The 20281-nt window shown below is 45.5% G+C and overlaps 3 protein-coding genes across 3 annotated transcripts; 2 read left to right on the top strand and 1 right to left on the bottom strand.

The window, feature by feature from the left end:
- The first annotated feature begins 1222 nt into the window (after positions 1-1222).
- On the top strand, positions 1223-10030 carry LOC124708267 (6-phosphofructo-2-kinase/fructose-2,6-bisphosphatase-like). The gene is made up of 22 exons (XM_047239949.1): positions 1223-1330; positions 1607-1905; positions 2341-2550; positions 3080-3286; positions 3546-3638; positions 4010-4108; positions 4198-4227; positions 6049-6102; positions 6303-6356; positions 6429-6506; positions 6633-6724; positions 6803-6860; positions 6976-7050; positions 7301-7348; positions 7531-7628; positions 8428-8503; positions 8650-8712; positions 8804-8895; positions 9198-9266; positions 9412-9475; positions 9547-9612; positions 9711-10030. The coding sequence occupies exons 1-22, from the start codon at positions 1273-1275 to the stop codon at positions 9786-9788; spliced, it is 2061 nt and encodes a 686-aa protein (XP_047095905.1). The 5' UTR covers positions 1223-1272; the 3' UTR covers positions 9789-10030.
- Positions 10031-10675: 645 nt separating this feature from the next.
- On the top strand, positions 10676-11218 carry LOC124646659 (RING-H2 finger protein ATL63-like). The gene has a single exon (XM_047186748.1). It carries the CDS (start codon positions 10676-10678, stop codon positions 11216-11218), a length of 543 nt encoding a protein of 180 aa, XP_047042704.1.
- A 5845-nt stretch (positions 11219-17063) lies between these two features.
- LOC124708145 (zinc transporter 6-like) lies at positions 17064-20062 on the bottom strand. Its single transcript, XM_047239834.1, has 2 exons — positions 19160-20062; positions 17064-17536 (listed from the first exon to the last, which is right to left on the bottom strand). The coding sequence occupies exons 1-2, from the start codon at positions 20051-20053 to the stop codon at positions 17222-17224; spliced, it is 1209 nt and encodes a 402-aa protein (XP_047095790.1). The 5' UTR covers positions 20054-20062; the 3' UTR covers positions 17064-17221.
- Positions 20063-20281: the final 219 nt, after the last annotated feature.

Below are 20281 nucleotides of genomic sequence, written 5' to 3'. Positions count from 1 at the left end.
GGATTCTAGATTTCTAGATGATGTTGATATGCAATAGAGAATATCAAACCATGCGATGCTCACAATTGTCCTAAAAAGTTGTAATGGCAAAAGGAAATGAAATGAAATTAAGCATTCTTGTTTGCTAAAAGTGAACGTTTTAGATAAGGTAAACTTATAGAGATCAAATGGTTAATTACTAAACCTAGCACAATAAACTCAGACAACTCAGTCAATTATATTATACTTATATTTTAGTTCTTTGAACCCGTAACCCATCTATTTTTGGTACTCACAATCCAAAGGCAGGGGAACCCAAAGAGGACTTAGTTGGGTTCTAGGCCTCACTCAAATTTAATAAACCATTTTAGATTTCGAAGAAAATCATCAGTTTTTTCTATTTAAAAAAACTACCAAGCAAGGGGCCCCGCTCACATTTTACATTTGTTTTTCTAAAAGAATCTGCCAACCTGTCCAAAAGTGGTACTATCTCCATTCCATTAAGATATTTGACTTTCTAATTCACCCGATCAAAATATTTGGTAGTTTAGACATGAGGGAGTATATTATTCAGTAGACACTCAAAGTTACTAATTGCACCATGCTGAGTTTCGCATGTTGCAAAGGTCTTGACCATGAAAAGGAGAATTGGAGTCGTGATGTCCTGGTCGAATTTAGATTTACATTTTCGTGATTGTACGTAACAAGGAGTATAATTTCCTCTCCCTTTCCTTCCGTCGACTCGACGGCGAGAGCGGCCGCGCCGCCGCCGCGCCGCCACGTCCACAGGAAAGCCGCGGCCGCCGCTGCCAGGCGGGCCCCACATTCTATCCTGCGAGCTCCGTCCGAGGCCTCCGAGTCCGCACCACCACCACTCCAATCGCTCTCCCTCCCGAATCCCCAATCGATAAACCACCACCGTCGCACGCTCCACTCTCACCTCACACTCCGCACCGCAGCCATGGGCACGTCGGGGTCCAAGGGCATGGACGGCGTCGGGGGCGTCGGCGGGGCCGCGCTCCCCGGCGACGGCGGAGTGGACGGGGACGAGGGCAGCGGCGGCGCGGTCACGGGGTCGTGGCACGGCGGCGCGCAGCTCTACGTCTCGCTCAAGATGGAGAAGGCGCGGATCATCGGCGACCTCGTGCCGCACGTCTACGGCTCCGAGCCCATCATCGGATCATGGGACCCCGCCCACGCCGTACGGACCCGCCACCCTGCTCCTGCTCCCACGCTTGCCGGTTTTGGTTTACATTGTGACCGAGGATTTGGTTTCGGTTTTTGCAGCTCCCGATGGAGAGGGAGCTGGCGTCCATGTGGGAGCTCAGCTTCGTCGTGCCGCCAGACCATGGTATGCACGCTACCTACCTACCTACCTGCCCTTTCTGTACTTTTGAGTACTGTTTATTTGGTAACGACATGGCTTTGGTGATCCCGTCTGATGGATTAAAACTTGGGGAAGCTGAACTGACCTCCCAGCTGTAGCAATTTAACCAAAAACCTTCAGGAGTAGAATAGTTAACTGTCCCAGTTAACAGCAAGTGTTCAGTTCAACTTCTGCGGACTCTGCTGCAAATCGCTGAACCCCACTGTTCCTGATGATCACAACCCGTGCAATTTGATGCAGAAACGCTCGACTTCAAATTCCTGCTCAAGCCCAAGGACGCGGCCACCCCGTGCATCATCGAGGAAGGGCCCACACGGCTTCTCACCGGGGGCATGCTCGAGGGTGACGTCAGGCTTGCAAACTTCAGGATTAATGGAGACGATGAGCCGCATGAGTTCAGGGTGTTCAACAAGGCCGACATCGTGTCTCCGCTTGAGCTTGCCGCGAGCTGGAGGGTGTACAAGGAGAACTTCCAGCCTTCCATGGTCCGGGGAATCCCTGACGTCAGTATAAATGAAGCACCCGCTCATGCGACCGAGGTGAGAACTGTAGTCAAAATGAGCGCCTGGCTTTGGTTTTTTGCCATGCTCATATGCTTGCGTTTGGTTGTACTGTTACTGTAATCACTGGTTCATTTGGTGTCCAAAGTTTCTAAGAAGTCAACAAGTACACAAAAATTATGATGACATGAATGATTTTGACTTCTTCATTTAAAGTTCAATCTTAGGCATGAGAAAAAAATTAACAGTCCAAACGATCACATGAGAGCTGTTTTTTCGCATTTTCTTGCCTTTTGATAGCCTTCTTTGTTCTATCTTATAATTGTAATTGCTTAAGATAATCTGCACACTAAAACAATAATACGTTATTAACATTTCCTCTTATTTTACTAATTAGTTTAATACTTGCATGATTTTCAATGCTAATAGCAGCTAGATGGTCTTGTGGTCACCTTTTTTCTGTCGTGCCTGCAGGATGGATCTGGTTCTAGTCTGGAGCTTGACTTAGAACATTATGTTGTTCCAACACCAACTGCGCCACCAACTGAATATGCAGCAAACCTTGCTGCAACCCCAGCATCCTTAACTCAACCCAGCATATGGACAACTGATATACCTCTTAGCGATGGTATTCAGAGTCCAAGTGCTTCTGCAGATTTTCAAGATCATAGTGACCACAATAAAGTAAGCTGTAATCTAGAAAAGTTGGTATGCTAAAATGTTGGTTGTACTATTCCCTCCGATCCAAATTACTTATCGCGGATTTAGGCAAAATGTTGTCTAAAATCTGTCTAGGTTCATTCAATCTGCGACAAGTAATTTGGACCTGAGGAAGTATAATTATTTAATTGTGTTGTACTTAAAAGAAAAGGGTCTGACCAGGGTCTGATGCATCAGTTTCTGGTTGATATATAACTGCTCCATATCCATTTTTCTCACTTCTATAATGAACTTAATGTTCCCTGAATTGATCCTCCAACCAATAATGAACTAGTATGGTTTAGTTTTTTTTATCATTTTATATAATGAATCATGATTTTTGTTAAGTTACATCTACTTGATATCCATTACTTTCTTTTGAAGTGCAAGTGTTTTTGTTTCATAATATCGTATTGCAGAGTTATGCACAATCAAGTATATGATTCATGTATTTATGCGAACCAAAGTTAGTGTTCTAAAAGAGCCATGCCACATTATTTTGGTCCTTTTGTAGGATACTGAGGCCCCAGTAGCAGATTCTTCTAAGAAGTTACAAGTTTCTGGAATGGTAGAGTCAAAATCAGTTGGTACCTTAATACAATTGCAAAACCAGGACAGGCAAAAGGGACTTTATGTTGACAGGGGTGTTGTCTCTCCTAAGCTTGGCAAATCATTTAGTGCATGTTCCCTGGCATCTGGCCTTAATTTTGGATCAACAAAGGTCAGTATTGTCCGTATCCTCAACTAGTAGGAGGTAACAAAAGAAAACTGAAATAATTAGGAACACAGTTGTGTATGGGTTGATCCTATACACTAAGTACATGGTGTATTATAAACTTCTAGAGACTTGGTTGAAATTGTGGAACAGGTGTCTGTAAGCTAGTATAAACTATAACCCATTTATTCATTATTCTTTGATGTTGTTAAATAAATATTCGAACAGGTTACCTGATTCTTTCTTATTGTTGACATATTTGAAGGCCATGCCAGAAGCAGCCGGAGCTGTTGCAGCTGCAGCTGTAGCTGATAGGTTGCATGGATCAAAGGAGGATAGGAAACTGGCTATTGTTTTGGTAAACTAATATACTTCTGTTACAGCTGTTAATTGTTTTTCATCTCTTATATGAATATTGAAAGCTAATGTGATAGTATGAGTTTATCATCACCGCATACCATGACAAAATATTTTATTTGCATTGTTGTTACATAATACCTAGTAGCTACTATATCCTTCTATCATTCTTCATTGTTTATTAACAAAGAAGCGAATCAATGGATATGCACTTTAATGTTTATAGTGTAATCAGGGAGAGGAATAACCAGCCATTAGGATATCTTTTATTAAGATTCATTACTATTTGTGCTTGAGCATATTCATATATTGTTGGTAATTGCTTCTTCTGAAAGGTCAGCTATCCATCTGAAAATGTCTACTCATAATTAGGTTGGCCTACCAGCTCGTGGTAAAACCTTCACTGCTGTTAAGCTTACTAGGTACCTTCGTTGGCTTGGTCATGAAACAAAACACTTCAACGTTGGAAAGGTGAGAGGGTATTATCTTGCACAAACAGTACATATTCTTGGATTACTGTAAAATGAACTGAACTCTGTTGGTTGAAACTTGATGTGTAGTACCGCCGTCTGAAGCATGGAGCAAATCAGGTACTAAGAACTGTCATTTGCTACAATTATCTTCGCATGTTTTTGTTGAAGTATATCTGTATATGCCATTTTTTTAACATTGCACGATATTTTATTTTCAAGTTGCTTTATATCTATATTTGCTTTTATGCATCACCATTATATTAATATCAGTAATCGTTATCACGGCTATCTTATGCTTGGGTTATTCATCATTCATGACATGCTTGGTGAGCCATATAAAGGAAATGATTTTTAATATCAGTAATAGTTTTTTTTTTGAGAAAACGCAAAAGGCTTTTGCGTTTCATTTCATTGAAAAGATAGATAGTTTTACAATCCTCCTAGGAGGCGGGGTACAGATATGGTAGCGTCTCAGTGCACATCCCAGGTCGTCGGTAACACTACCCTAAGGCCCTTCGCACCGGCTCTGGCCCAAAGAGCAGCCTCTTCGAAGATTTCGTTCACCAGGTCATGCACCGAGGGTCGGGCTCTGTCGAAGACACACGAGTTGCGATGCTTCCAGACCAGCCATGGCGTGAGCAGGGTGAAGGAGTCCAGTCCTTTGCGCATGGGCTTCGGGGCGAGCTGCCTCGCCTTGCGCCACCATTCATCTAGGGAGGCCGGAGGCGTCATCGTCGTTGGGTGGCCTGCAGGTCATGCCTAGACGAGCCAGCACCTCATGCCAAACCTGCCGTGAGAAGGGGCAGGCGAGGATGAGGTGATGCATGGTCTCAGGCATCTGGCCGCAGAGGAGGCATCGAGGATGGTGCTGCAGGCCTCGTCTAGCCAGGCACTGAGCAGTCCAGCACCGATCCATGCCGCGAGCCAGCTGAAGAATTTGACCGTCGGCGGCGCCCACGTCTTCCATGTTAGCTTCCAGGAGCTGGAAGTGGTTGAGCCATGGAATTGCGCCTGGTAGCAAGACTTGGCGGTGTAAGTGCCGCTGTCGGTCCACTTCCAGATCAGCCTGTCAGGCCCCATGCCAAGCGTCGTGCGCGATATGGCCGTCCAAAGCGCCAGGTATTGCCCAATCTCATGCACGCCAAGAAGCCCGTGGATGTCCTGAGCCCAGCCGTTCCCCAGAAACCCTTGGGCGACAGTTCTGACCTTGCGCCGGTGCTTGGGGATGCAGTCATATAGCCTGGGTGCGATCTCCCGAACAGCGCGGCCGTCGATCCACCTGTCCTCCCAGAATAGTGTGTTTTGGCCGTTCCCAACCACCATGGTGGTGGAGGCAAAGAACAGCGCTCGCTCCTCGGCCGTGAACTGCAGGTCCAGGTCGCTCCACGCCCGCCGATCGTCAGTGCGGGAGAGCCAGAGCCAGCGCGATATCAGTAATAGTTATCACTGCCATCTTATGCTTGGGTTACTCTTACTCAATATTCAGCTTTTTTTTTAAGCTCGTGACCGTAGGGGAAGCCCCTATGGTGTGTATTTTCCTTTATATATTTCCAAACAAGAAGGTTCAGTATTCACCATTCACTACATGCTAGGCAAGCCATATAAAGGAAATGACTTTTAACATTCTTATAGTGCTGTATATGTAGGGGTAGAGGTCATCCACCAATTTTCGCAGTAAACATTGAATCTCACCAACTAGCTGCTTACTGAATATGTTTGCTCATTGGTTGCGCAAGTCAATGCATAGACTCTTTTTTTCTCCATACTTCTATCTGCACTGTTACTGTACCCATGACATGGTTGGCCCTGATTATTTTCATAATACTGCTTGTTCACATGATATCTTGTATATCTGGATTTCCGCAATGTAGTTTCTTTAGCAAATGTCAGCAAAACCACATTCCTTCACTTAACAATTTTGTAGTTTCATTTGTTCAGTCTGCAGACTTTTTCCGTCCTGATAACCAAGAAGGGATTGAGGCACGTAATGAGGTTAGCATGCTTTGTTCTACAGTTTGTTGCAAAATACACTCTAAATTGTATAGACTCTTCATGTTCACAAATATATGCCGTTCAACGTTTTTAAAATGAGTGCCTCACAACCAGCCCCGTGAGACGAATATTAGCATTAAAGTGATAGCTGTGGTTCAAACAAATTTATCCATTTTTTATTCTGTCCGACATGTTTCCAGGTGGCTGCTTTAGCAATGGAAGACATGATAGACTGGATGCACGGAGGTGGTCAGGTAAGCTGATGTTATGTTACATAGCCTGCTAACAATGTAATATTCCTTCTGACCAGTTTCATTTTTGTTTAGGTTGGTATATTTGATGCAACAAACAGCACAAGCAAAAGAAGATATATGCTAATGAAGATGGCTGAAGGGAACTGTAAGGTAAGTCACACATCCACAAAAATAGTGTCATACTATTGACAGTTTGTGGGTTAGTTTAATTGTCCTTTTGTGCATTTGATACATTTCTATTACGTATTGCTTGCTAACTGAATTCATTCTCTTCAGATAATATTTCTGGAGACAATATGTAACGATCGGAACATAATCGAAAGGAACGTACGCCTGAAAATTCAGCAAAGTCCTGACTATGCTGATCAGTTAGGAACTGACAACACCTCAATTTTCCCTCGCTAGAAAGATAATATCATTGAACTTATTCCCATGCAATTTTGTAGGCCAGACTATGAAGCTGGATTGCAGGATTTCCTTGAGCGTCTGACAAACTATGAGAAGGTCTCATACTCTCAATGCTAAACAAGTTATATTCTGTTGTAGTGTTGCATGAGAAATGAAAATTTTGAGCTCTGTAAACTATATAATGTTGAATCAAGTAGGATTCATATTGCAGGTTTATGAGCCAGTGGAGGAGGGTTCTTATATCAAAATGATTGATATGGTAAAAGGGGAGGGTGGTCAGTTACAGGTAACAAACATGATCTTCCTGGTTATTCTGCTGTCCTGTAAAAGGGGTATTCAGTTACTAAGTCTTATATTTACAAGGCACATAGGTTCTGACCTTTCATATCTCAAACTGTACTAGGGTTCATTCATTACACCAAACCGAGCATTTTCGTTGAGTTATGTTCTCGTGGGCTTCTAGCTTTTGAAACTCTTCATGCCAGATTTGTTTAGTACTTCTATGAATTTCTTAACTTCTTGTCACCTTGTTCCAGGTGAACAATATCAGCGGCTATCTCCCTGGTCGTATTGTCTTTTTCTTGGTACGTACTTAAATGCTTAGTTGGTAAATTTGATATATGATTGCAGTTTCCGAGAAAACATAATATCAGCCTAATACTGGAATGCACATAGAAGTGTTTCACAATAAATTGGGTTAACGCTAGAGCATTATTATTTGTGAATTTTAATTGGTGACATGTCTTTTCTCAATATGCGACTACAGGTGAACTCCCATCTTGCGCCTCGGCCTATTTTGCTTACCAGGCATGGTGAGAGTTTGCATAATGTTAGAGGAAGAGTTGGTGGTGACACGGTCCTGAGGTTTGCTTCTACGAACTTTAATATGATACCTTTAGATGATACTTTTATATGCTTAAGTTACCATGTTGAGTTATGTAAGTAACAGGCAAATGGTACTCCCTCCGTTCGTTTATATAAGCCATATAGTTTCTTGAGAAAATTTCCAAAATATAGAGCGTATTAGGACTGTAGGCAAATTTAGCCCTCTCTAACTCGCGCATGCAATTCATAAAATTGAGGAGTAGCTAACTCCCTGCATGCAATCCCCTTTCTTTTTAAATGACCCGCATGCAATCCCTGGAAATTAGGCGATTGTTGTGCCCCATGTAAGCTGTATGTACCATTCAATTGGGAGTCCTTTTTCTTTCTCTCTCATGTAGCGGTAGCACTCGCGATTAGGCATCCTTTTAACGCGCAGCCTGACTTTCCTATTTTCCTCTAGTTTTGAAGTCCTTTTTCTTTCTCTCTCACATAGAGTCAATGAGAGAGAGATTTGTGGAATTTGTTGCCATACTAGAGGAAGATATCTGATCGGGAGAGAGAGAGGATCTTGACTTTCCTATTTTTCCACTAGTTTCACGTCTTTCTCCTGGGGGGCTATTACATCCAAAACCAACAAAAATTGCAGTCCTAGACCATGCGTCAATTTCCGTGCAAAAAACTATATGGCTTATATCAAGGAAGGGAGGGAGTAATATATAAGGAAATTTTAATTATTTTACTTGACAAGAAAGTATCATGCAGAATCATTTACCTTCTGGAAATTAGCCTACGTAATCACTTATCAAATTCCACTTCAATGTGGCTGATAATTTTGCAGCGAAGACGGGGAGCTTTATGCTAAGAAGCTAGCCAACTTTATTGAGAAGCGCCTAAAATCTGAGAAAACCGCAACTGTAAGTAATTCCATTAAATTGAGTTACACTTACAGGGGCAACATTGGTATCAGTATTTACTTTAAAATAGATAATGTCTTTGATCCTATGAAGTGAGCTAACAGAGCCTCTTGCTTTCATTTGTGTTTTTGTTTTATGCTGTTCAGATTTGGACCAGCACTCTCCAGAGAACAATTTTGACAGCAACTCCAATTGTTGGATTTCCAAAGGTAGTTCCTTGAATATTTATGATTTATTTTACAAACATCTTGCTATCTACAAGTATGTATCCTGATGAACGTTAACCCTCGTTGTTGACAGATACAATGGCGTGCTCTTGATGAGATCAATTCTGGTGTGTGTGATGGGATGACTTATGAAGAGATAAAGAAAATTATGCCTGAGGAGTATGAGTATGTACTCCTCTCTTATTTCCGCAACAATTGTTCCGTAATATCTTATTGGATTTATATACAATGCAGTGCCATTTTGTTAATTATCATGCTGCAAATCTATGTTATTTTCTACATTAATCATAGCATGCTAGAAACTAGAAGTTACACTGACATTTCAACATGTATGATTTGCAAAACTGAGCTGACGATATGCACATTGCATAATTTCTTCAGCAAAACATTAGATTTAACCTTTTCAGATTTATTATATATTTGCATCTGAACACGCTGTTGTGATGTTTTGTACAACTTGCAACCAGGTCACGTAAGAAGGACAAGCTGAGATATCGCTACCCCCGTGGGGAATCTTACCTTGATGTGATTCAGAGGTTAAAAAATCTCACTGAATTGTTCAGAAATGCTGTTTACTTTTACTAGAATTTGAACACAGAAAACTATGGAAAAAGAACATGTTCTGTTATTACCTCCATGTCTCCACCCTAACTCATGTGCCGAATTATTACGTATCCTCAGGTTGGAACCTGTCATCATTGAGCTCGAGCGCCAGCGAGCACCAGTGGTTGTTATATCCCACCAGGTAAATTCCTACAGTTGATGAAACTCTCCTGCTTAGGAACACTGATCTTGAACTCCTTGTCCTTTTTGTAGGCCGTACTGCGAGCGTTGTACTCGTATTTTGCCGACAGGCCTTTGAGGGAAGTTCCAGACATGGAGGTAACATGGCATTTTTTTATATCTCTTATAAGCAGTGCTGTATTGAAACTCTCAGAAACATTGCTGAACCAAATCAATCCCTTTCTAATGTAACCTAGATGCCACTCCATACCATAATCGAGATACAAATGGGGGTCACCGGTGTCGAGGAGAAGAGGTACAAGCTCATGGATTGAGAAGTTGAGATACAGCTAGGCTCGGCAGAACAGCAAGTTTCAGATTCGCTGTTCCAGGTACAACAGTACATATATGATACGGTTAACTCAGTATAGTTATCAACTTCTCATCCTTCTCCGGATGGTGTAAAACTAACCCCTCCGGTGTAAAATATTCGACCAAAAATACCTACTGGTCATTGTAAAATATCATATACTGTTAATAATAATATGAGTATACTGTACAAAAACACTTGAAGATATACTGTTGGTGATAAGCAAGGAATGCAGACTCATCCTAGAGCTGGAAGTAACAAGTCCAAGAATTTATTCACTGTACTCCTTTATTTCCCTGTGGCTGATGTCATTGAAGAAATGAACCATCATCACTTCACTGCTCATGAGTTGGACTATGGAGCCACGAGACCTACTACCAAACTTCGAACCGTCTTGTCCTGCTGTGCTGTTCCCATATCCCATGTGAGGACACAGAGACATTTCAGTTTCTTGCTCCAAGAAACTCGGCTCGCCATGGCGCGGTGCTCCGCAGTGTGCCAAAACCTCCCATGATTTCGTGCGGCATCTGCGAACCTTGTAGGGGGTAGACGGACGTATGCCTGCCTGGCTGGTCGCCACAAGTTGCCAATAGTTTTTGTTACCAAAAGGCGACGTTTGACGAAGTTGGTGAGCTTCGACCAAGTTGATAAGTGAGTGACATGTGGGGTATGTGGGAAGATCGAAGGGCGGCAACGAGTTCTTTAAAGATCGATATACTGAAGAGAATCGAATTTGCAACTTGTGACTACCTTCGGATATATAGTCCAGTCACTAGACTGCCACCACTGTGTACGTACGTAGGCATTATCGCACATTGCGTAGCGTGCGCCAGGCAGCATTCAGCAGCAGCCATGACACCGTTTGCTCCTCCTTACAACACCAACGTCCTCCTGGCCGCGGTCACCGCGCTCTCGGCGGCCATCGCCTTCGTCGCCGCGCTCCACCTCTACGCCCGCTGCTTCCTGCAGCAACGTTCCGCCGCCACCTCCACGACCAACCCTCACGCGCTGGCGCTGCAGCGGCCGCCGGACGGCTACGGCTACGAGCTCCACGCGATCAGCGTCGTCGTCGACGCCGCGGTGTGCGCTCCGGACGAGGCGGCGGGGCTGGGCGCCAAGGAGCTGGGCGCTCTGCAGGTGCTCGTCTGGGAGTCTTCGTCGTCCGCCAAGGAGAAGGAGGCCACCTTCGACGAGCATTGCGCGGTGTGCCTCGGCGAGATGGAGGACGGCGAGCTGGGGAGGCTGCTCCCGGCGTGCCGCCACGTGTTCCACGTCGGCTGCATCGACGCCTGGCTCCGCCTCAGCTCCACGTGCCCGGTCTGCAGGTCCGCCGTGAGGACGGAGCTGGATGCGGCGGCTCCAGCGGCCGCCGTGGAGCCGTTGAGCTACTGTTGAGCTGCCCAGTGCCGGAATGCCAATGGGTATGTATATGGGCCGGTAAATATTGTAGAAGAATAGAGAGGGAGAGAGATATGCGGAATATGATGGATGTTGTATTGCACCTCATGGGCGAGTATATATAGAGTACAAGACTTGAAAGCTAAGAAACCTTCTAGGGAGAATATGGAAACAATCCTAATACAATCCCGTGTAATCTATAACTACCAAATATACTCTAACACTCCCCCGCAGTCGTAGCGGTAGCGACGTGAACAACGATAGCGTCGCGGACGGTCGGACTGGAGAGAAGCCGAAGGTAGGAACCAACGGGCTGACACTCCCCCGCAGTCATAGCGGGAGCGTCGTGGACGGAGTTGCGTCGCGGATGCTTGGACTGTAGAGGAAGCTGGTGAGGCGCAGGCGAGGTGGTAGCCCTTGTGCCGATGTCGAGGGAGCCGAGAGCGTTGGGTGGTGCAACCTTGGTCAGGGTAGCCGCGCGAGGGGATGTCGTGGTCGATGTCGTCGTCGGGTGCCGGTGTCGAGGTAGCCGCACATGAAGCCGCAAGCGCATAGTGCGCGAGGAGAGTGACGGAGACGCGTCGAGGCAGTCGTGGAGATGGTCGATGCCAAAGTCGATGCAGTCTGAGCCGTCGAGGACGAGGTGCGGCCCTAGTTTTGCCGGAACCGGGCGCACGTCGGGGACGAAGGCATACTTCGGTTTTGCCGGAACCGAGTACACATAGAAGAAGTCGGTGACGCGGTCGAGGCGAGTCGTAGAGGCGATGCCGAAGAAGACGTTGTCGAAGCCGATGAAGACGAGACGTCCGACGCGAGTTTGCCGGACTCGGGAACGTGTCGGGGACGAAGGCACTTCCGGTGTTGCCGGTACCGGGCATGCGAGGGTAGGGAACATTACAAAGTGCGCGCCATGTCGGAGTAGACTAGTAGAGGAGGTCTCGACGACGGGTGTCGGAGAAGAGGAGCAGGTGGTGTAGTCGGGGAAGAGGCGAGTCTCGACGACGGGTGTCGGAGTAGAGTAGCGAGTGACGTAGTCGGGGAAGAGGCGAGGACGCCGGCGGCGAAGGCTGTAGTGTACGAAGACGTAGAAGGCGGCGAACCCAGCGGTGACCAGGGGTGGTCAAGCTGGACGCCTAGACGGGCGTTGCGGTGGTCGGCGAGCCCAGCGCGACCTGAAGAGGTTGGCGAGCCCAGCGGCGACCTGGGGTGGGGGCGCGGCGGCGGTACACGAAGTAGGCGAGGAAGACCCGGCGGCGTGACGAAGACCATGCGCGGATGGAGGCGACCCGCGCCGAAGGGGCGGCGCTGTGGTGGCCTCGGACATCGACGCGGGGGACGGCGAAGGCGACCGCGTGCGGCGACGCCACGGCCTGAGGGGCTGGCGTAGCTGCAGGGCGCGAGTCGGTGCAGCGGCGGGACGCCACCAGCGATGTACGCGCCTCAGAAGGCGCGTCGTTGGCTAGCAGCATGGACCAAAGGCGGCGGCGCTGCGACCCGAAGGGGCGACGCAGCGGCAGCCCGTAGCTCGATCGGTGGTAGGCGCGTGCTCGGGGACGTGCTTGGCGGAGACGTGCGCGCGGTCGGTTGATCAGACCGACGGCGGCGCTGTACGCGCCATGGCGTGGATGACGTGCCGCAGATTGGAGTCGTTGGCGACGTTGTCGGTGATGTCCCGGCGATGACGGCGAAGACGGACCGGCGATGGAGACCGCGCGGGCGAGACAGCCTGCTGCGTCGCACGTAGGCGTCCCGTGTGTGACGCGTGCGGCCGTGCCGCGCGGTTGATGAAGATGGCCGGTATAGATCGATGCCGTTGTCGGAGTAGATGCGCGGTGACGGCGGCGGTGGGCGACTCAATCCGATCTATGATCGGTAAACCAAAAAAGAAAACGCCGATCGAGCGACCGGCGGAGCAAAAAGAAAACCAATCTACGGATTGGAAAAAAAAGACTCGAGGGCAGCGGATCAACGGATCGGCGGACGAACCCTCATACGGGTTGCGCGGCCCCCGGAGTAGATCATGGAGATCGACCTCCCCGGGGGCGGCGCGGCGCGGAAGCTTTGCGGCGGCTAGGTCAAGGAGCGTGCCGCTCTGATACCATGTAGAAGAATAGAGAGGGAGAGAGATATGCGGAATATGATGGATGTTGTATTGCACCTCATGGGCGAGTATATATAGAGTACAAGACTTGAAAGCTAAGAAACCTTCTAGGGAGAATATGGAAACAATCCTAATACAATCCCGTGTAATCTATAACTACCAAATATACTCTAACAAATATATATGTCATGGACCCTTCTCTTCGTTGGATAAAAAGAAAGTATGTGTAGTTCCTAGTAGTATGATTTTAGTTCTAGTTAAGGTTACTTAATTCCATCTACGCTCCAAAATTTCTAGGCTAGTTATACAGGAATAAGGTCAAGCTCAAATAACCTCCCATGAAAAGCTGAAAACACGTGTTGCACACAAATGCAGTATTCCTGGTTCGTTCCTGAACAAATCACATATTTTTCGACCCGTAAACATATGGTAAATTCATGATGAAATGTTAAGATCCGAAACGTCCCTAGACTGAAAACCTTTGCTGCATCGAGACTTGCATCTAGCAGCATCTCAGTCACATGCTCCAAAGAACACTCTAAAGGTCTATTGGAAGTGTTAGATAGAAATTTGCATCCAACTGCGTATTCCAAATTGGGTCCCGGCATGGCCCAATAGCATGTCCGGCATCCCCAGGCCGTCATCAACCCAAAGGATGTCCTGTGGCGTCCCGAAGACGAGCCACTACCGAAGCCACGGAGGATCTGGTACTATCCTAGCATATATATAAGACGATTGATATTTGTGAAGACAATCAGTGAAAGAAGTCTCACTTTGCTTTGTGACAGGAGAGTTTTAGAAAGGACGTCGACCGGGTATTTGGTGTGCTACAATCTCGATTTGATATTGTCAGGTACCTTCTCTTATTTGATGCCAACACGAGATGTGGAAAGTGATAAATACTTGTGTGAGCATGCACAGTATAATTATCGAAAGTGGTTGTAAGTCTCTAGCTTTTAATAATCATTTGTATGATCACTATGGTTCTCTTGTCACTATTGATTACAAGTTACCAGTAGATTTTGCTGACTTTCTCGAAATATGTGTAGAAATTTATAACGCATATGTTTAAATTAATCTTGTAGAACATTTACGGAACCTCAAAGAAGAGACCGCTTGATGAACTTGAGCATCGGGGGTAGGATGGACCAGGATGCTGCGGCTCTGGTGGCCCGTGCTGCCTCTTGGGCCTTGATCTTAGAGCTGCCGAGTGCCGGACTGCCGAAATATACTCCCTCCATCCTCAAATAAGTGTACATCTAGCTCTAAAATTTATTCACAAAAGAGTGTACTCATATCTTTTCAATGCGCTTTAATTGCTTCTCAAACCCAATAATATTGACCATATGTTCTTCTTGTTTTCTACATGCATTTAGCTTATTGGAGGTGAAAAAATTAAAGAGGAGAGATGTATGCTTTTCATAATTTATTTTAAAAAACCCATATATACACTTATTTGTGGACAGAGGGAGTATGTACAGATACAAGGCACGTGCACACATTATGAAAAACCCAAAAAATACTATTTTAAAGTTTTAGAAAAAAATTAGAAAAAATGGAACACGTGTATATATTATGTTGACACTTACTTGTGCAGATTTTGGAATAAAAAACAACCATATGTGACCTACACATAAATGTGAAAATGGAACATCCTATTTCCGTGAACAACCAATCATTTTGTAATTTGGACATTATGTCATTTTTGTGTAGGTCAAGTCACGTACAATCGTATTTTTCCTGAAAACTTACGCAAGTAAGTTTCAACATAATATATAGATAAAAATAAATTCAATTTTCTAAAGATTTTAAAATAGTGTTTTTTCAATATTGAAGAAAACGGGTGCACGTGCACCCAGGTCCATCATGGTATTTTCCATATGTGTAGTGCCTATATTTTGCTTCTAGTTTCGGTTACTTAATTCCGTCTACGCTCCGAAATTTCCAGGCTGGATGTACATGAACAAGTTCAAGTCCAAAAAAATAAACTCCATGCATGGAAAGTTGAAAACACGTGTTACAGAGAAATGCAGTGTTCCTGGTTCATTCCTGAACAGACCACATATTATTTGGGCTGCATTTTTCTATTTCTTCTATGTTAACCGAGTTAAGAGCAATTGAATTGGATACTGCTAGCTAGCGCAGCTTCAAGACTATATCAATCAGGAATATAACAGGACAAAAATTAACTATGCGTGCTACTGAAAATTATAGCAGATTTTGTCAATTTGAGTGCTTCATAACCCTGCAAGTTGACCTAATCAGGTTGAACGTCACCAGTATGTTCATACTATTAAGCAAGCTGTTTCCTTATGCTTCCGGGACTATCATTTGTACCCCCTTTTCCTCTGGAAATCTCTCTTTTTTCCTTTGTAATATTGATTGGTTGACATCTCTTCAATTCTTCAGTTTCTCTGTCAAAAAAAAATCTTCAGTTTCAACAATTCTAGTATTTGACATTTTGCCTGAAAAAACAAATACAACAAAGGCTTTAGGATATTATTCCTGAGCAGTTTCTACTTTCTAAACTGACCGGCTGTTTGCGGGACGAGCCGCCCCTTTTCTCTTTGATGTTAGCATTTTCCTAAGTGCCCTGTATCTGTATAGAGCCTTTTTATCGATCATGACCCAAACTGCCTTTCCTCACACGAGGTCACAAAGCAGTAGCATAAAGAGGTTGCACTTACTTACAAGAGGAGCTCCTATGCAAACATGTTCTATATATGAATGCCTTAACTGAAACATATCTGAAAAATTCGAAAATCCATGCATTAACTTAAACAATGGATTGGTTATGTTCAGTTCTACTACTGCTACCAGCTAGTATGGCTAAATGGTTACCACTTGCCAATATTGATCATGACCTAAGCTTTAGTTCCGCTGTCCCATGTCTCCCGCCCTCAACCTCACCCATCTCAACCTCTCCAATGCCAACTTCATCGACCAATTCCACATTCACATTGTGAACCTCGAAAATGATCTCTCACCTAAATGGCCATTTCTCATCGCGGGCTGGTAGTTCTTGTGTTACGACTTAACCAATAACATGGGTCGCTAATGGATCTCCAAGGCAGCACAAACGGAGATGACATTTCAGGTTGGAAAAAATTGACCTATTTTGAATAATTTACCAGGTAATCTGAATTCCGACTGGTTTGGGAAATTAAATCAGTATCTGCAAGATCAAAGAGTGTCGTACATGAAACAAAGTTACAGAGAGATAATCTGGATGTTGTAATGATAAAGTATAAAGTGCATCATAACGGCCAAGCTAAAGAAAGCATCCACCACCTTGTCCAGAACCTCTGCCACAATCAATGGTCAATATCACCTTGGCTGCAGATGACATCATGAGAATGCAGTACTACGAGAACTGTTAGCATTCTTTTCTTAAAGATAAATGCAGAAAAAAATAGACAATCATGAGGGTATACTTACTGGTGGCAAAATGCCAACCTGTAGAAAAGGGAGCAATTCTTGAGCAGAGACTACATAATGAACATTCCTAATTAAGTGTAGCACAGTTTGCAAGCTGTAACTTTACAAGGAACTTACTAACTCAGTGTACAAGGATGAGCATTCCTTCCGAACATGAACTACAAATTTGACAGCAAATATAAGCAGCATAGTTGGTTTCGTCTCTAAGAAAAGTTCAGTATTGCAGCATCCGGTATCAGCAATTGAAAGGTACATCAGTTTAGGTGCTGGTTATCCAAAATAGTGCACAGGAGGTATGATAAATAGGCTGCAAAGTAGAACGCTGTGGATTTCAAGTTCCCCATAATGTGTCATTTCAAATTTACATGAAGGGAGTACGAGTCCACAGATATGCATTCCTCGGAACTGCAATACACCATATTGGAATCTGAGAATGGTTCCTCTACACATTTCACTATGACCTATGCCCAGAGAGCTAAAATAGACATAGAAGCAGATCCGAGCACCAATGCAATGTAAGAGGCCTTCTTCAGTTTTAGAGATGATGTCATCATCTTGTTATGGAAGAAATCGAGAGAAATAAGATCAACCAGTGCCATGTAAACAAGGATTCCAGCAGAAAGTGAACCAAGAAGGCCTTCAATTATCAGGGCGTTTGGACTGCTATCATCATAGCCAGTCATATGGAAGACTGCCATTCCAAGAAGTATTCCCAGTGGTGTTGTCACTGAGAACATTAAGCACATGTAACCCACTGTTGCCACCCCGAAACCTGCCTGTGAGAAATGGGCAAGTATACATTCAGTCATCAATGAACATCACAAAAATCCCTAGCTGATTCCAGAGAAAAACTTCTAAAGGAGGCCATGATATGTAAAGTATGGATGATTATATACAAAAAGTGTTACAATATACAACTGGAAAGTGGAAACTGGTCAGTAGTGCCGTATAAAGTTATGTCTATTTGGCACATACGTACAAAATGGGTGTTGCTGGCGGTGGCCAAGTTTGATACATAATGCCCTTGCTTTGTCTGACTCCGGAAAGAGACAAGCATAACACTTGTATTACACTAGTGGCCTTGCTAAAACTGGAGATTTCAGTTATGAATCGATTGGCTGTTCTACCATATGTGCACATTTTGAAACCTCTCCCCTTTACTTTGTTGTTAGCATGTCAGACTGCATTATGGAATTGCTCTCCAGCAAGATACCACCAAGCAAAAAAGAACTTTAAAGACCTAGCTAGTGCTATTCTTCTTTCTCATCCGTGCATAACACATCAACCTCATGTAATGCCAATAAGATGGATGTGGACATGGACAGAATTATATGGAAAAAGGTTGTCTACAAAGACGATTAGTCCTGCATGGCAGCATGGGTTTAGATGAGACACAAAATTAGGCCTTGAAACTATCACTGCTAGAGAAAATGTAACTGTGAGTAAAAGGGCCCGGTGTAGAACAAGGATCCTTCCATCATGAATCATTGTAAAGTTACACAGAGGATTCAGGGTGATACGAGGAGCTTACCAAATCATATTCAACAATAAAATATTTCCCGCCTGACAAAGTGGTAAGTGCCAAACTTTTCAAGTCTGATTAAAACGATCGCATGACATGCTTGAAAGTAATCAAATATGAAATATCTAAATCATGATAGGATGGAACAATCTCTTGTCTTAGCTAGGCGCAATACATTAGTTTAGTACTGTAACAGACATCAACATAGGTAGGTATCACATATTAATATATTATAATCAATCCATAAAGTATGATCACAGGTCAATGATACACTGACATGAAACATTCAAATAAGCTGCAAACTTCCTAATTCATACTACCACAAATACGCAAGACTAAACTCGCACCAAAAGTCACAATATGAACAAATTTATGAAGCATATTCAACTAGAAATCATATTGAACTAAAGCATTTCCCACATGACAAAGTGGTATATGCCACTTAACTAAAAAATGGGATGGCATGCTTACCCTGGGAGATAGATAGAGAAATCAAACATCTGAATCAACATATGGGGGAGACATCATTTGTCTTTTCTAGATGGAAAGCATTGCTTTGACAAAAGATATTAAGGTACGTAGTCACATATCTATTCATAAAGTATGATGATAGGTCCATCAGACTGTATTTTTGTAAGAAAACAAATCAATATGAAACACAACACTGACATCAAACATTCTCATGAGGTGCCAGCCGCCTAATTCATGCTAAATTAAGGAACTAAATCTTGTCCCATTGCTCCTATAGATCACCAATTTTACTATACTTAACCACCACAAACCAACATCGCGAGCAAGAATCATTCTCGTAATGACAGTTCAACTTATTGCATACAGAGGACAGAAAAATTGAGATACATATGTTTGATTCTCTCACCTGCGCAATGCATCCGCCGAGGCCCATCCCCTCGAAGACCTGGTGGAAGGAGAGCGCGACGACGAGCGGACGGATGGCGCAGACGTCTTGCGACATCCCCAAGGTGACCCCGATGATGACGGAGTGGAACACAATCCCAATCTCCAGCACCTTGGAGACCATCTTCTGCTTCTTCCTAGCCTCCTCCTCCTCCCCTTCCCCCACCTCCACCACCTCATGCCCGCCGCCATGGCATCCGACAGTACTAGGGACCACCACCACGGGCTCGTCGCTGCGGACCAAACGGGCGCCCTTCTTGGCCCCGAAGAGCGCCACGTCGTCCCGGTCTTCCGTACGACTGTCGGCGCGCGGTGCAGGGTCGTGGTCGTCGTCGTCGAGGAAGGCGCGTTTCCTGGGGCTCATTTCGCCGGCGAGCTCGAAGACGGGGGCCTTCTTGGTGGTGGGGATTGGGGCGTAGGGGGTGCGCTGTTCCTCCTCCTGCGGCGGGACGTGGCCGTGGGCTTCGAGGTGGGACGAGGCGGAGAGGTCGACGAGGAGGGCGAGCAGCGCGCCGACGAGGCAGAGGAGCCCCGCGAAGGGGAAGTCCCTCCAGGGCCTGCGCGACGCGACGGCGCAGTCGGCGAGCGCGGCGTAGGCGTCGGGGAGGACGTGGACGAGGGAGGTGGAGAGGATGACCCCCGCCGCGTAGCACTTGACGAGGAGGAGCCCCCGCGCGTAGCCGTCGCGGCCCTTGAAGGCCCTGGTGAGCGCGACGGGGAGGCAGACGCCGACGGCGCTGGCGATGAGGATGGCGAGCAGGGACCCCGTCTTGAGCCGCGCCGCCGCGGCCCCGTCGCGGCAGACCCTGGACAGCGCGGCGAGCTCGGCCGCCGGGAGGCACCCCGCGCCGGGCATGGCGGCGCGCGCGCGAGGTGTTCGGCGAAATTACGCGCGCGCCAGTAGACGGCGATGGCGACGGCGACGGCGAGCGATAGGAGACGGGAGCGAGGACTTCCATTTGGGATTGATGAGTGGGTTAAAACGGGCGAGGTTTCAATGCGGGGTGGGCCCGCGGAGACCGTGGGTTTTGGGGAAATCTATAATATCTAAATGGGAGCAACCCACTATGGATAATTCTCTTGA

This window comes from Lolium rigidum, chromosome 4 (genome assembly GCF_022539505.1).
Source record: "Lolium rigidum isolate FL_2022 chromosome 4, APGP_CSIRO_Lrig_0.1, whole genome shotgun sequence".
In the NCBI taxonomy this organism is placed as follows: domain Eukaryota; kingdom Viridiplantae; phylum Streptophyta; class Magnoliopsida; order Poales; family Poaceae; genus Lolium; species Lolium rigidum.
Note: the sequence above shows the minus strand (reverse complement) of the source record. Positions and strands in the feature narration are given on the sequence as shown.

Coding starts and splice junctions, on each gene's coding strand:
- LOC124708267 (XM_047239949.1), top strand. CDS start 1,273: ATGGAGAGGGAGCTGGCGTCCATGTGGGAGCTCAGCTTCGTCGTGCCG. Junction 1,906..2,340: donor CACCCGCTCATGCGACCGAG/GTGAGAACTGTA, acceptor TCGTGCCTGCAG/GATGGATCTGGTTCTAGTCT. Junction 7,349..7,530: donor GTCGTATTGTCTTTTTCTTG/GTACGTACTTAA, acceptor ATGCGACTACAG/GTGAACTCCCATCTTGCGCC.
- LOC124646659 (XM_047186748.1), top strand. CDS start 10,676: ATGACACCGTTTGCTCCTCCTTACAACACCAACGTCCTCCTGGCCGCG.
- LOC124708145 (XM_047239834.1), bottom strand. CDS start 20,053: ATGCCCGGCGCGGGGTGCCTCCCGGCGGCCGAGCTCGCCGCGCTGTCC. Junction 17,537..19,159: donor TCGGCGGATGCATTGCGCAG/GTGAGAGAATCA, acceptor CATTTCTCACAG/GCAGGTTTCGGGGTGGCAAC.